At 47.0% G+C, this 16,964-nt stretch overlaps 2 protein-coding genes across 2 annotated transcripts; one reads left to right on the forward strand and one right to left on the reverse strand.

Moving 5' to 3' along the window:
- Positions 1–597: 597 nt before the first annotated feature.
- Positions 598–1,788, reverse strand: LOC121601188 (the record flags this gene model as incomplete). The annotated part of the gene is made up of 1 exon (XM_041929989.1): positions 598–1,788. A coding segment is annotated over exon 1 (1,191 nt), but the record flags the coding sequence as incomplete, so codon positions are not given.
- Positions 1,789–14,988: 13,200 nt separating this feature from the next.
- LOC121601186 lies at positions 14,989–16,638 on the forward strand. The gene has a single exon (XM_041929987.1). The coding sequence runs from the start codon at positions 14,989–14,991 to the stop codon at positions 16,636–16,638; it is 1,650 nt and encodes a 549-aa protein (XP_041785921.1).
- The last annotated feature ends 326 nt before the right edge of the window (positions 16,639–16,964 follow it).

Genomic DNA, 16,964 nt, shown 5'->3' on the forward strand with positions numbered 1-16,964 from the left:
CACAGGCTCATTTGCCGCTTCTTCAATTGGCACACCTGTCAGGTGTGGGTATTGCTGCTGTAGATAACGATAGGACTCTCTTTGAGAAGGAAGCACAAGCTTTTCCACGGTTCGTGCTCCCTTTAGTAGAAAGCTCTCTGATGATCCTCTTGTGGATAAAACGACATCGATTTTCCTTGACTTATCTTCCCGTCGTTCGACGTCTGCACTCCAGCTCACCACTAGCGGCTCATTCACGCCTTGAATGCCAAGCGCATCAGCAACTTCATCCTCAACAAATGTTTCCGAAGCTCCTTCGTCCAGAAAGGACACCGTATCATAAGTACGATCACCCGCCGATAACGTAACTGGCATCGTTCGAAAAACCGTGGAAGGATATTTTCCACGATGTGCGTTGCACGCAGCTTCCACTACGGAAGACGTCTGATGCAGCAAAGGATGGTGGTGATCGTTGCATCCCTCAAACCCGCATGCACGTCTAAACCGACACACAGCTCTTCCGTGATTGTTCAGACAGTTCTCGCACAACGAATTTTTCCTTACGTAGTCCAGCCGGCTTAGTACTGAAAGATTCTTAAATTCGTTACATTCTCTCACCTTGTGCGAAATGCTGTTGCAAACGTAGCACTTTTTATCGTCCCTGTTTTCGATTGCATGATGATTTAGGTTTGCACGGGTCCCGGAACGGAAATTTCCTCTGTTGGTCTTGTAGCTTCCGAAATCCTTCACTTCCGTGATATCCTCCGTAAGGGCAGTCAGGTAGCTTGAAAACACTTGTAGAGATTTTCCACGCCTATGTCGTTTATATCTTACCCAATCCAACTGGTAACCTGGAGGGAGCTTCTCCTCCAGCTCTTCGACGAGCAAAGGATTGCTTAAATGCTCCGTCAGCTTCGCACCCACGATGTGTCCGACCAATTGTTTCACTGCGAGTCCGAACGTTATAAACGTCTCCAGTCGATCAGCATCCGGAGCAGGTACAGCTCGAACCTTGCGTAACAGCGCCTTCAGGATACGACGAGGTTTCCCAAATAAATTACGCAGCTCCTTTATCATGTCCGGAACAGCATCCGCAAGCATCAACGTTCCATTTACCGCTTCCAATGCATCTCCACTTAGGCTTTGTCTCAATCGTTGTAAGTTTTCGAGGTTAGAAAAACCACATGCTTTTGTCGTGTCCTCGAAACAGCTGATAAACGCCGGCCAATCCTCGGGGGCACCACTAAACGGGGGTAATGGCATCGATAAACGTTTACGTGCCGACTCTTGACGACGCGTAAGGGGTTTTTCTTCAACCTCCGTTTCCACATCACTTTCAACGAGCTCACGATCACCGATAGATAAATCCTCACTCGCCGTGCTGCGCTCATCCTCATCTATCTCCTTTGTTGCACTACGACTTGTCACGCAAGGGTTATCAGCGGGACGACGCTGATTGCGTTTCAATTTGGAATCCTTCAAACGCAAATTCTCAATCTCGTTATCTTTCTCTCGCATCTCTGCGTCGTATTTGGCTATAAGCACATTGATGCTTTTCTCCTTGCTCGATTTCGTTTTACTTCTTTTCTCACCGTTTAGCTTCAATTGCTGCGCACCACGTGTCTGCTTAGTGGTGTGCGTCTGCTGTGCCGATTCTCCTTTCTCGATCATCTCCACTCTCGCTGCAACGGCCAATACGGCATCCACAACGTCGCCGGTCTCGTTCTTACTTTCGGGAATACGCTGCGTCGTCGGCTTCGATTCCCGTGACGGTCCAGCCTCTTCGTCGTGCTCTGTTTTGCGTTCCATCATCTGGCAGAACAAGCACTCGATGCAGGTAGAGATTCACGATCACTTTTAGTATTGTGATAAGAAACTAATTTTTTATTGTTGAGTAGCGCTACGATACGGAAAATAAATCTTTTGGCAAAACCTTTTTTACATGCACTTTCATTAAGATCGCATAAAAAATTAGTTTTATTTGCTACCGTATCGTTCGACTTCCTTTTTGCTACTGCCCTTTCTTCCACTCTCTCTCTCTTTCTATCTCTCACACTCTCTCGTTTTGTCGCTCTCATTTCTATTCTTCTTGCAAATCGTACTCTTTGCGGAAGCAGTTTACCGCGTTCAAGAAAGGCCTTTTTACCTTGTCTATAGACCGATATCGGATTCTGCGGTCGTACCTTACACCCGTATTTTTCGAAACTTCCAGAGACATCGGTCAAAAAGTGGCATCGAAAAGATATCGGTTCATGTGTTCGTTGAAACAATATCGACTGTTACAATAAATTAACATTATGCAGACAAGTTTTTATGGCAATCAAAACATGTTAAAAGGTTCATAATTTTAATAAAATAGGGTTTTCATTAGTATAACCAATCTAAATACGTATTTTTATCCACCCGTCAAATTGTCGGGTGTCCGTAGAGACAGGTATGTAAGAGACGCCCTTGTGTAACATCCTTGTGTAACATAAATTGTGTTTATGAAAAAGCTAAAGAGTTAGTTAGGAAAAATTTATAATATTATAAATCTATCATTTCAGCTTCAGAATCTATGACTGGGCGAAGTTGAACAAACATTTTATTCTACATTTTTCCCCAGTTTATCCCCTTTTTTACATAATTATGTATGAATATTTGTAGTAGTAGTAGAAGTAGATGAACAAAAAACATATCATTGGAAAGGAAATTTTATTTTCTTCAAATGAAAAATTAAACCAAAATATGCCTTTCGATTTCTAGCACCTTTTTCATAAGAAATTGAAAAAAATCGCATCAAAATTACATTTTTTTAATTTTGGTAACAAATTAAAAAAAAATACTTTTGTACATCTTAATTTTTTTCTCCTAACCTTTTTTTTACTTGTGGTTAACATGCTGTAAAAAATCAGACTTATCATTCAACCTTAAATGTGAAAAAAGCATTCAAACATGTTTGGAGCGCGCACCGTTGCACGGTGAGCCATACAAAAACCGTTCACTTGCAATACAGCACAAACAACAGAACGCCTTGTACTTGGCATTGCGGCGTGTTTGGGATGTCAGTACAAAAGTAAATTTGTAAATTGAAAAAAAACGCAGTATTTTGTATATACCTGACATATCCAGAAACCGTAATACATTGTTTGTATCTAATGCGGGTAGTTTCCGCATTATTGACAATGATATTATGCAACAAAAAAATGCGCGCCAAGATAAAGTAGTTGCCTAAATCATCATTTTACTTTTAAGATAACGAATTGTGCTAGGGGGTCGGATGCTATGAGCACTGGGAAAAGTGATGATTCCTTTTGATTTCTAATTACTTGGTTTATCTGTTTTTAAATGTTGTGTTGGTTATTTTAAACGTTTTATTTTATTCTCAAATATAAAATTTAGTTGATGACGGTTGTATTCGCCGATTAAAAAATATGTGTCTTTGGCGATGTACAGCTAAGTAATACAGGCTTTTCATTCGTTAGAAAGACTTCCCTTGGCCTCCTGAATAAAAAAAAATATATAAAGATTTTCTCTATGAATATGAAGACCAATAGGAGAGCCCGGGCAAAATGGGCACGTTAAGCAGTTAACTTCTTCTTCTTCTTCTTGTTTGGCACAACAACCGCTGTCGGTCAAGGCCTGCCTGTACCCACTTAGTGAAGTGAGCTTGGCTTTCTGTAGGATGGTATAGGGTTATGCGTGTCAACTACTATCTACTTCGGATGTACGGATGTGCAGTTATCCGGTTCGGTACGATTACCGAATTAAGCCGATTGCTGGCTTGCGGTGTAACGCAAGTGTGGTGTGTAACGCAAGTGTGGTGTATAACGCAACTGTAGCTTGCGTGCGAGGTACGCCACATCACTTCCCCCTTTATTTAAAATTTATCTGGAAGATAAATTTTCCTACCGTATCTCGTCTGATGGACAGCTGTTCGAGCCGCAAGTGGGTCGGTCGTTTTTGCGAGCAGGTCGCTTTCCTCATCAACGAGGGTGGTACTTTCGATCGGAGACTCATCATTCATCATGAATGCGGCCTTCAAACGATCGATGGAGATTTCGCTTTTTCTACCTCTGATATCCAAAACGAAAGATTTCTTGTTACGTTTGATGATTTTGAATGGACCATCATAAGGAGGGGTTAGAGCGGGTTTTACGGCGTCGATGCGGACAAAAACATGGGAACAGGATTTTAATTGTTTTTGTACATATAGTTTTTCTTTCGTGTTGTGGTTCGATGTCGGGGGTGGCTTCAACGCTGACATTATATTTTTTAAATTTGTTATGTAGTCAGGCGTGGTGTTAGGTAACTTCGAGGGTTCGTTAAAACATTCACCAGGTAATCAGAATGTTGTACCATAGGTGAGCTCTGCACTGGTTGCACCGATGTCTTCTTTTACGCTAGAGCGCATTCCAAGCAGCACTATTGGGAGTGCTTCTGTCCAACGAGCGTGTTTGTGGCAAAGGATAGCGGTTTTTAGCTGTCGATGCATCCTTTCGATCTGGCCGTTTGATTATGGGTGGTAAGGTGTTGTTCGAAGGTGGTCGATTCCTAGCGTTGCGGACATTGAACGAAACATTTCCGATTCAAACTGCCTTCCGAGGTCGGTGGTTATTTTAGAAGGAACACCAAATCTCGAAATCCATCCTGTGATAAAAGAACGTGCAACAGTTTCGGCGGTGATGTTGGGGATCGGTATTACCTCTGGCCAACGCGTAAATTTGTCGATCATCGTCATGCAGTACGCATTTCCTTCTGATGGTGGTAGTGGTCCGATGAGATCTATGTGTACGTGTGTGAAGCGTGCGTTCGGTGTGGCTATAGCGGCTGTAGGTGTCTTGTTATGACGTATTATTTTGTTTTTTTTTGGCACCCGATACATGTCTCTACGAACGCTTTGCATTCCTTTCTAACCGATGGCCATACAAAGCGTTGCGACACCAGGTGTGTTGTTCCTCTAATACCAGGATGCGATAAGCTGTGCAGTTTGGAGATGATTAGTTTTCTGTGCGCTTTGGAAACGAAAGGTCGGATGTATTGTGTGGCAATATCGCAGAAAATAGATTTAGTAGAGTTCGGTATAGCCAGTGATTTTAATACCAGTGATGATGTTTTTGGAGGGTTATTTAAAAAATGGTGTAGTTCGCTATCAGTTTGTTGTGCATCTGCTAATTGGTTATAATCGATGAGCGTGCTGAGGCTATCTATACGGCTTAGCATATCTGCTACTAGGTTGTGTTTGCCTGCCACGTGCCGTATATCGGTGGTGTACTCGCTGATGAAAAGCAGTCTTCTTTGTTGCGTGGGATTGGCTCTTTCGAGTTCATGGTCAAATGCAGTGGTTAACGGTTTGTGATCCGTGTATACGATAAATTCACGTGCTTCCAAAAGATCTTTAAAATGCTTTACAGATTCGTATATAGCATAAAGTTCGCGATCATAAGTGCTGGCTTTCTTAAGTGCAGGTGACAATTTCTTAGAAAAGAAAGCGAGAGGTTCGATACCCTTGTCAGATAACTGATTTAGTGCAGCTCCTATAGCATGACATGACGCGTCAACATCTAAGGCGAGCTTTGCATTTGGTGAAGGGTGAGCTAATAATGCTGCATTTGCCAAATCGTGTGTGCATTTTTCAAATGCTTGCGTGCTGTTTTCATCCCAGGTAAGTATAGTGGAGTCATTTTTGATATTGCCATTCATCATACCGTGCAAAATTTGTTGGCGTTCTGCTGCATGCGGTATAAAACGCCGGTAAAAATTAATCGTGCCAAGGAAGCGTTTCATTTGTCTGGCTATGGTTGGTTTCGGGAAATCAAAAATAGCTTGAACCTTGCTGGGTTTTGGTTTGATACCATCTGCTGTTACAAGATGACCAAGAAATTCTAATTAATTGTTAGTCCGATTTGCCTCAAACGTTCGAACAGTATGCGCAAATGTTGGTGGTGCTGTTCTTCGTTCTCGGAGGCGACGCATAAATCGTCAACATACGGAAAAACAAAATCTAAATCGCCAAGGATGGAATGCAAGTGCCGTTGTAACGTTTGTCCTGCGTTTCGAAGGCCAAATGTCATGAAATTAAATTCGAATAACCCGAATGGTGTTGAAATTACTGTTTTGGGTATGTCTGCAGGAGCCACAGGTATTTGGTGGTATGCACGTTGCAAGTCGATGCATGAAAATATTTTTTTATTATATAAAATATTTGAAAAATCTTGAATGTGGGGCACGGGATACCGGTCAGGAACGGTAATAGCATTCAAGCTCCTATAGTCCCCACAGGGTCGCCATTTTCCATCTGGTTTCTTTACGAGGTGTAAAGGGCTTGCCCAACAGCTTTTCGAGGGTTTACAAATGCCGTTTTTAATGAGGAAGTCAAATTCCGCTTTTGCTTCACGTAATCTTTCTGGGTCCAAACGACGTGGGCGGCAAAAGACGGGTGGACCGGTGGTAATTATTTGGTGTGTTACGTTTGCATTGACTGGCTTGTATTTGTTATCAAGTATCGTGATATCTTTGTATTCGTTTAATAGGTGTGAGAAGCTGTCATTTGAACTACATGCAAATACGTGTGCTGGTAGTGTATTAGTGATGTGTGTTTTATTTTTGATTAGCTTGTTGCGTTTGATATCTACGAGTAGATCGAAGTGTTTTAAAAAATCAGCTCCGATAATATGCGAATCTACATCTGCTATTGTAAATGGCCATGTGAATGATTGGTTAAGACCGATGTCTAGGGTTAAGTTTTTTGTGCCGTACGTACCGATTGAGCTGCCGTTTGCAGCGAAGAGTTTTCTGGCTGGCATCGGGTTCATTCTGTCCTTGTTGGATGGTGGTATGACGGAAATCTCGGCGCCGGTGTCGATTGGAATCTGTTGTTGGTTCTGCTGTCGTTCACATAGATGCGCTCGATTACTTCGGCCTTACCGGGGTTCAGCTTGATGCTGGTGCTGGTGGTGTTTAGCGTGGTGCTTGCTTGTAGTGGTAAGCTGTCGCTGTTGCGCTGCTGCGGTGAGGATGCGTTATACCTGGTGCTCACGGTCTCGGCTGGGTTGATGAGAGTGTCTCGGCCAAGATGAGTGTGAGAGTGTAGAGAGAAACGCACTACTTTTTTCGGGAGTAAACCGGTAGATACTCGTCGAAAAAAATACACTTAGTGTTTGTGTCATTAGAGTGCTCTTTCTCACACTTCTCTGCCTTGTTTCCATGGCGATAGTGGAACCAACAGATCCAGCGGCGCGGTGCGCGTGATGGTGTGCGTGATCGCATGGCTCTAGAAGTTCGTTGCCCCCATGGTTGGCTAGACGGATGACGCTGTCTGGATCGAGAACTTCTATGTGTGTTGCCATCTGCATACGAATATCGATCAGCTGGTAGGACTTCATCCAAGCGGCGAGAGAGTGCATCGATGCGGGCTTCTAAACTGCAGGCTGCGGCAGGAGTGTTGATCTCATTAACGGTGCAAATGGCATTGCTAGGCGCTTCGAGGATTTTATCCACTACGCTGGCTTGATCATCAAGCGATGCGGATGGCATTGCAGCGATGATGGAACGAACGGTGGTTGGCAAGGTGCGTAACCAAATATTAGATAGGATGCTATCGGAACATCCTTCTCCTCCCATTCTGCGCATCTCGGAAAGCAGCATAGTCGGTTTCCGGTCGCCTAGCGAAACGCCCGAGAGTAAGCTTGTAAGGCGTTGGTTTTCCGACGGCAGAAAAAAATTGTTGACCGATTTTTTTATGGTAGAGTATCTATCAGCCAAGGTCGAATTGTTGCATTTTGCAAAGGCAGCGTGAAGGAACTTTGCACGGGTACCGAGTGCAATGATCACTGCGTTAAACTTGTGCTTATCGGAAGCAACGTTGTTAACATAAAATGCCGCTTCTAAGCAAACAAACCATATTTCCACATCTTCGGAGTCGAATTCGGGAAAGCGTATTTCGGCGTATTAGCTCGCGATCTCTGCCTCTTCTAGTTTTGGCTGCCGGCTAATAGGTGCTGGCTGTAGCTGTGCAGGCGAATGATGGGCTGCCATCGCTGGGGCAACCATCACCGGTGCTAGTGCGGGGTCAGTCATTGTCCTTCACTCGCGATTATTCTATAGCGAAACACTTAACTTGTTAACGCGACGCGCGGAATATTTTCGATCCGTATAAAATCAATAGCACTTCGCGGAAGTAGAGTACGCGGTCGAACACTAGCGGCGATAAATTACAAGATTGTAATTTTTGCGATCGAAGCTTAACTTTTTCGGTTTTCGCGTTCGGGGTCACCAGTTATAGGGTTATGCGTGTCAACTACTAGCTACTTAGGATGTACGGATGTGCGGAATGATTTTACTCACGTCTGGTTCGCTTAGCGGTCAAAATGGAAAGAGAGCATTTTTATTCTATTTCCGATGCACGGTAGTGCAATTATGCGGTTCGGTACGATTACCGACCCGCTGCGCAAATTCGAGCAGTTTCCAGCGCTGGAATTGTACCAAATTCTGCGCTGGCCAGCGCAGATTTTGGCTGGTCTCCCGCGCTGGACCTCAGCGATTCCTGCGCTGGGTCGAGCAAGTTTAGCGCCATCTGTTGGCGAAATGAACGAACTATTTATGGCGGCGGAGCAAAAAAACGGTCAAAAAATTTAAAAATATTGGCGCCCATTTTCTCGTCCGCTTCTTCTCCCTCCCTCGCCCTGCCTTGCCTTACTTGCGCTTCTGCCCGTGCCTTCCGCCACCAGCTGATTGGCTGTTGCGGTGTATGCGTTGATACTCATATGTGCATTGCGGTTGTGTATTGTTATTGGTGGGTGTTAGCATTTATTTATTTGTGTATGACCTTTGAGGCGCTGTGGGAGAAGCTGGATTGGGATTCAAAGTGTTATCGGTGTATTGATGGTTTATTTTATTTCGTGCCGCTGCTGATGAGACCATTCGATGCCCCTGCCAACTGAGGGTGAAGAAGCCTATTTAAAACAAGCGTAGGAGAACGTCTAACACTAATCTAATATTTTTTTAATTTGAACATGTTTGATGCTTCAACGACCTTCTAAGCATCATGTAGCACAATGTATAGTGGCTATAAATTTTTTTTTTAATGTGCCGAAATCTGTCTCGAGTTTTTGGGTCTCGTTACAAACACACACACAGCGCGGGGAAAGTGACCGTTCACTCTATCATGTCGCAATCCCCCACCCCGCCCGGCGCTAGGGATGAGGATGCGCTACAAGAAACCTGAACCAGCCGTTCTACCGAGAAGGTAGCCGTAATCGATCATGCGTGGAGGGGGGGGGGGGTGGTCTAGTAGGGGGGGGGGGGGGAGTGCGTGCTTGCGCGACTTCGGGGGTGCGTGCTCGCGAGCGCGCTTTCGTGGGTGCGTGCTGGCGTGCGCGCTTTCATGCTCGCGGGCGCGCGTACGTGCGTGTGTGTGTGCGTGCGTGCTGGCGTACGCGCGTTCATGCATGTGCGCGCGCGCGTATGTGTGTGTGTGTGTGTTATGTGTGTGCGAGTTTGCGCGCGCGTATTTGTGTGTGAGTTTGCGCGCGCGTGTTTGTGTGTGAGTTTGCGCGCGCGTGTTTGTGTGTTTGTGTGTGTGCGTGCGTTTGGAAACCCCAAAACTATTTGATTCTGATGCGTACATTTTCATCCGCTGCGGCTACAAAGTCCATGCATTTTCGATCTCGCTACCTGAGAGACAACACAACCATTGGCATTGGCATCTTTGCGATCGGCTCTGCTGTTGGGGGTATTAAAAAGACACACGATCTAAGCAAACGTGCGTGTGATATATTGCACATTTATTTCTAATTCAGCTAGCGGACGCAACTAGAAACAAAACTTGAATTGAATTCATACAAAAGAGGATTCTGGATTTGTTTATTACGGTGCGCATATGGTGCTGCACCAGTCCGTCCAGAATCGGGCGTCTTGTAGGCTTGTCGGTATCGTGACGCCGATTGACCAGCAATGCCTTGGAATGAGTTCGGATCGGTAGGTTCATGTTTTGGTCGAGTGCATTCCGTGCATTTGTCGCGTCACAGCGGTAGCCCGGCAGCAAAAAAGTCAAGACAAACTCTTCCCCAGGTGTGAACTGCTATGCTAAGTTCTTCTTCTTATTATTATTATTGTTGGGGTAATAGCCTATGCGATCATGCCGGCCATTTCAGGACTTGAATACCACGTAGCCGGATAGTAAGCCTTTGCTACGGCGGACGGTTCATACGCGGTTAGAACCCATGACGGGCATGCTGTTAAGATGTGCGGAATGATGGCGTTGCCGCGGGACCGCTCCTATCCAGCGGGCAACTTGCATACTGCCACACTGTCTCCTGCTCGATGCATACGCTGCAGGCAGGGGGAAGGATGCACCTCCACGATAGAAAAAAACACCGTCATGAACCAGCGGTGGATCTAACGGTAGGCGGACTAGGCGGTCGCCGAAGATCTCTAGTATGTAGTATGGCGTATGTTTACAAGTGGACAGAGTATTAGCGACAAGGGCCCGCGGAAAGATGGTCGTTGGGGCCCCGTGGCTAGAGAAGTATAATGTTCAATCCATCCATCCCCCCTCCATCCGCCTGCAATTTAAGTATAATGTTCAATTTATCTCCCAACAGCTGTGTGCCAGTACCCCCTCCTCCCGGTCATCAGTTACCATTTACAGGGGCCTCAATTCGTCTTTCCGCCTTTCATGAACACCTTTCTTTCTTTGACCTATGGATCATAACATTCCGGAAGAGCATACATTCGGCGACAGTTTTGCATACACACGCACACTCACAACCATGCGCAGGATGCTTAGCATATCTATGTAATCGGGTAACAGTTTTTGCAACAGGCAAAATCTTAGTGCTATGCTTACTGCTTAACACGTTCAGCACGATGGCAGGCCCCAGGGACAGCCAGTGAACTTTCCAGTATACCGGTTCCACAATCAGCTTGCGTTCTAGATGCAGGCGGAACGGTAAGCTCATGAAAATCAGCGCCGGACTGAACGTGTTAATGCGGATTAGGGTTCTGCGCGTTGCACAGCAAACCCTCCTGCGTAAACTAGCGATTCCTTAGTCATTTTTATATTTCAGTGTTTGAACTCATTGCGATTTTTTGGTTCGATTTGTGAAAATGCAACTTCATCGCCGCAATGTTTGTTAACGGCATTTTTAGGCGCCACAACAGCTCGCGAGCATTGACCACACGCGAGAAAGAGATGGCGCTATGGAGGGAAAAGCACGGACGACGGCTGACAGCGATTGGCCGTCTGATGCACCAACACATCCAAACCTACGGCAGCGCGTTCAGGCGAGGGGTACGAGGCGGAGCCAGGGACGGGTAGCTCGACGAGCTGCTTGACAAATTTGCCGTTGGAGAGAAAAGGAAGGCATGATAAAATTCTCAGAACGCCATAACGCCTTCCGTCGCTTTGCGCAGCGGGTGTGGTGTGTTGCAGCTTGCGTGCGAGGTACGCCACAGTTTGATTGGTGAAAATGCAACTTCATCGCCGCAATGTTTGTTAACGGCTTTTTTAAGCGCCACAACAGCTCGCGAGCATTGACCACATGCGAGAAAGAGATAGCGCTATGGAGGGAAAAAGCACGGACAACGGCTGACAGCGATTGGCCGTCTGACGCACCAACACATCCAAACTTTCCGCAGCGCGCTCAGGCGAGGGGTATGAGGCAGAGCCAGGGACGGGTAGCTCGACGAGCTGCTTGACAAAATCGCCGTTGGAGAGAAAAAGAAGGCATGGTAAAATTCTCCAAAAGCCATGATTTCGTCCTTTCCTTCGCTTTGCACAGCGGGCCGTTCCCCGCGCGGGACTTCAGCGATTCCTGCGCAGGACTGTGCAGGTTTGGCGCCCTCTGTAGGTGAAATGGACGAACTATTTTTGGCGGTGGAGCAAAAAAAACGGTCAAAAATTTAAAATTATTGGCGCCCAGCCCATTTTAGCGTCCGCTTCTTCTCCCTCCTCCTTCCCCCTTCCGCCACCAGCTGATTGGGTGTTGTGGTGTATGCGTTGATTCTCATATGTGCATTTCGGTTGTGTATTGTTATTGGTGGGTGTTTGCATTTATTACTTTGTGTGTGACCTTGAGACGCTGTGGGAAAAGCTTAAAGTGAGATTGGGATTTAAAGTGTTATCGGTGTATAGATGGTTTATTTTATTTCGTGCCGCTGCTTATGAGACCATTCGATGCCCCTGCCAACTGAGGGTGAAGAAGCCTATTTAAAACAAGCGTAGGAGAACGTCTAACACTAATCTAATATTTTTTTAATTTGAACATGTTAGATGCTTCAACGACCTTCGAAGCATTATGTAGCACAGTGTAAAGTGGCAATAAAATATTTTTTGATATGCCTAAATCTGTCTCTAGTTTTCGGGTCACGACACACACACACACACAGCGTGGGGAAAGTGACCTTTCACTCTATCATGTCGCGATCCCCCACCCCGCCCGGCGCTAGGGATGAGGATGCGCTACAAGATAGCTGAACAAGCCGTTCTACCGATAAGGTAGCCGTAATCGATCATGCGGGGGGTGGTCTAGTGGGGGGGGGGGAGTGCGTGCTTGCGCGACTTCGCGGGTGCGTGCTCGCGAGCGCGCTTTCGTGGGTGCGTGCTGGCGTGCGCGCTTTCATGCTCGCGGGCGCGCTTACGTCCGTGTGTGTGTGTGTCTCTGTGTGTGTGTGTGTGTGTGTGTGTGTGTGTGTGTGTGTGTGTGTGTGTGTGAGTTTGCGCGTGCGTGTTTGTGTGTGAGTTTGCGCGCGCGTGTTTGTGTGTTTGTGTGTGTGCGTGCGTTTGGAAACCCCAAAACTATTTGATTCTGATGGGTACATTTTCATCCGCTGCGGCTACAAAGTCCATGCATTTTCGATCTCGCTACCTGAGAGACAACACAACCATTGGCATTGGCATCTTTGCGATCGGATCTGCTGTTGGGGGTATTAAAAAGCCACATGATTTAAGCAAACGTGCGTGTGATTTGTTGCACATTTATTTCTAATTCAGTTAGCGGACGCAAGTGGAAACAACATTTTGAATTGAATCCATACAAAAGAGGATTCTGGATTTGTTTATTACGGTGCGCGTATGGTGCTGCACCTGTCCGTCCAGAATCTGGTGGCTTGTTGGTTTGGAGTAGTTATCATGACGCCGGTTGACCGGCAATGCCTTGGAATGGGTTCGGATCGGTAGGTTCATGTTTTGGTCGAGTGCATTCCGTGTATTTGTCTCGTCACAGCGGTAGCCCGGCAGCAACAAAGTCAAGACAAACTCTTACCCGGGTGTGGACTGCTATGCTAAGTTCCTTTTATTATTATTATTATTATTATTATTATTGGCGTAATAGCCAACGCGATCATGCCGGCCTTTTCAGGACTTGAGTACCACGTAGCCGGAGCCGGTGACTAATCCCTTGCTACGGCGGACGGTTCATACGCGGTTAGAACCCACGACGGGCATGCGGCGGAATGATGGCGGTGCCGCGGGCCCGCTCCTATCCAGTGTGCAACCAGCATACTGCCACACTGTCTCCTGTCCGGGGCATACGCAGCAGGCAGGGGGAAGGATGCACATCCACAGTAAAAAAAAACCCCCGTCATGAACCAGCGGTGGATCTAACGGTAGGCGGACTAGGCGGTTACCGAAGATCTCTAGTCTGTAGTATGCCGTATGTCTACAAGTGGACAGAGTATTAGCGACAAGGGCCCCCGCAAAGATGGTCATGGGGGCTCCGTGGCAGGAGAACCATTTGCACCTCCCTCCCCCCCGCCACCATGGCGACAACAGTTTTAGGGCCTGTGACCGATGATCGTAGGGGTCCTATGGCCACCCCCCCCCCCCCCCCGGCGGCAATATAAGTATACTGTTCTATTTCCCTACAGCTGTGTGCCAGTACCCCCTGCTCCCTGTCATCAGTTACCATTTAGAGGCGCCTCAACTCGTCTTTCCGCCTAGGGACCCCGATTCCCCTAATCCGCCACTATCATGCACACCTTCCTTTCTTTGACCGATGGATCATAACATTCCGGAAGAAATTACATTTGGCGACTGTTTTGCATACACACGCACACTCACAACCATGCGCAGGATGCTTAGCATATCTATGTAATCCACAACAGACGAAAGCAAAAGCTTAGTGTTAGAAACGTGTTAGAGCGAATTAGGGATCTGCGCGTTGCACAGCAAACCCTCCATCGTGTGCTAGCGATTCCGTAGTCATTTTTACATTGCATCGATTAAACTCATTGCGCTTTTTTGGTTTGATTTGTGAAAATGCAACTTCATCGCCGCAATGTGTATAAACGGTTTTTTAAGCGCCACAGCAACTCATGAGCATTGTCCACACGCGAGTAAGAGATAGCGCTATGGAGGGAAAAAGCACGGACGATGGTTGACAGCGATTGGCCGTCTGACGCACCAACACATCCAAACCTTCGGCAGCGCGCTCAGGCGAGGGGTATGAGGCGGAGCCAGGGACGGGCAGCTCGACGAGCTGCTTGACAAATTTGCCGTTGGAGAGAAAATGAAGGCATGATAAAATTCTAAGAACGCCATAACGCCTTCCGTCGCTTTGCGCAGCGGGTATCTGTTACTTTCCTTTTCTAGTTCATGGTTTCGATCTAAGCTACAATTATTTGTTGTATACAATATTCTTTAATCTCTTATGTTCATGCTAAACGTGTTCATGATGTTATTGCTATCATGAATAATCAGGGGTGTCGAATCGTATATAATCGTATATGTCGAATCGTATATCCGACGATACAGGTGGTTGGGGGAGAGGCCTTGTAAGCCACCCCTAGAAAACCCCAAATGCAACGAAAGGAAACCAAGAGATTTCGAACCGGACTAAACCATACCGACTCACGGAACCGAACAAGGCTAACGATTGGAAACTCGGGACATGGAACTGCAGGTCCCTCACAGCACCTGGAAGTACCCGCATTCTTGCTGACGAGGTGAGGGCCCGTGGCTTTGGAATAGTAGCACTTCAAAAGGTGCGCTGGAAAGGAGTGACGGAGCGCCCGTATCGCAGTGATTGCATGATCTACCAGAGCGGTGGAGAAAAGCATGAACTCGGTACGGCGTTCCTGGTCATAGGTGAGATGCGAAAACGAGTGATCGGGTGGTGGCCGATCAATGACCGGATGTGCAGGTTGATGATTCGTGGCAGGTTCTTCAACCTGAGCATTATAAATGTGCATAGTCCACATCTTAAGAGCACCGATGACGATAAAGACAACTTTTATACGCAGTTAGAGAGGGAGTACGACCGCTGCCCACAACACGATGTCAAAATTGTCATGGGGGATTTTAATGCTCAGGTCGGACAGGAGAAGGCATTTAAACCGACGGTAGGGAGTTTCAGTGCCCACAAGCTGACGAATGACAACGGGCTTCGGCTCGTCAACTTCGCCTCTTCCAAACACATGACCATCCGCAGCACCTTCTTCCAGCACGCACCTCGCTTCAGCTACACCTGGAGATTACCGCAGCAGACATTATCCCAGATCGACCACGTTCTCATCGACGGAAAGCACTTCTCGAATGTAATCGAAGTAAGGATCTACAGAGGAGCAAACGTCGACTCAGACCATTTCCTGGTTATGGTTAAGTTACGCCAAAAACTATGCGTGGCTAATAAACTGCGCTACCAGCCTTCCCCAAGGCTCAACACAGACCGGCTGAAACAAGCTGATGTGACGAGGGACTTCGCAATCGTGCTTGGGGAAGCGTTGCCGGAGGACACCACTACCGAGGCGATGTCTCTCAATGACCTCTGGCGTATGGTGGAGCAAGCCATCAGCAGCACGGCCAAGCGAACAATTGGCTATGTGATCCGTAACAAGAGGAGGGAATGGTTTGACGATGAGTACAGACGAGCACTCTCCGAGAAGAACACCGCGCGTACCGGTATGCTCCAGCGCGAGACCCGACAGAACGTGGAAGACTACAGACGACTGAGGAGCCAGCAGACTCGGCTCTTCCAGGACAAGAAGCGCAGCTTCGAAGAGTCGGATGAACAACTCATGCAGCAGCTATCCCAGTCGGGGGAAACTCGCAAGTTCTACAGGATGCTAAATGCGGCACGAAGCGGTTTTACTCCCATGACCGCCATTTACCGCAACGAGGAGGGAGATATCCTGTCGGACGAGCGAGAGGCGATCGACAGGTGGAAGTGCTACTTCGACGAACACCTGAATGGAGCAGATACCGGAGCAGAAACAGAAAGCAGAGGAGAGCAGCCTTACGACAACCAGCATGACGATGACGAAGTGCCCCCGCCATCTTTGGACGAAATCATTGGTGCCATCAAACAGCTGAAGTGTGACAAGTCAGCTGGCAGCGATGGTCTAGTGGCCGAACTGTTCAAGATGGGTCCGGAGCGGCTTGCCGTCATCATTCATCGGCTGATTGTGAGGATTTGGGATCAGAAAGAACTACCGGACGAGTGGAAATCGGGTGTCATACACCCTGTGTACAAAAAGGGCGACAGGCTGGACTGTGCCAACTTCCGAGCCATCACAGTTCTGAATGCTGCCTACAAGATTCTGTCCCGAATACTCTGCTGTAGACTTTCGCCCCTTGCTACTGATTTCGTCGGCAGCTACCAAGCTGGATTTGTTGGAGGCAAATCGACCACCAACCAAATCTTTACTGTTGCTACGGATGTAGCTATCTATTTATTATGAGTAGCTTGGTAGACGTTTTTAGAACTGGCTTTGTGTATTTTATATTTATTTGCGCAGTTTAAAAATTCGTCTGTTCTTTCTGGCTAAACTTTTGCTACTGGCCTAACTTTCTCGATGGCGCCTATTTCCCGAACAGCTGATCGGTCTTGACCGTATTTGAACTCGTTTCGCGACCGCTGCCGAACTTTATCCTAATTGGCCCTATTTTTGATAAGCTAGCTGTTTCGCCTTAAGGGTTATCCTTCTGTCCTTGTCTGTCTAACAGCACCATCTGGTGTTTTTTGCCACATCTATTTGAGCTGTCCTTGACAACTCGTTGTTGTTAT

This window comes from Anopheles merus, unplaced genomic scaffold (genome assembly GCF_017562075.2).
Source record: "Anopheles merus strain MAF unplaced genomic scaffold, AmerM5.1 LNR4000036, whole genome shotgun sequence".
Classification (NCBI taxonomy): domain Eukaryota; kingdom Metazoa; phylum Arthropoda; class Insecta; order Diptera; family Culicidae; genus Anopheles; species Anopheles merus.

Bases quoted from the DNA above. Each gene is read 5' to 3' on its own strand.
- LOC121601186 (XM_041929987.1), top strand. From the start codon at position 14,989: ATGATCTACCAGAGCGGTGGAGAAAAGCATGAACTCGGTACGGCGTTC.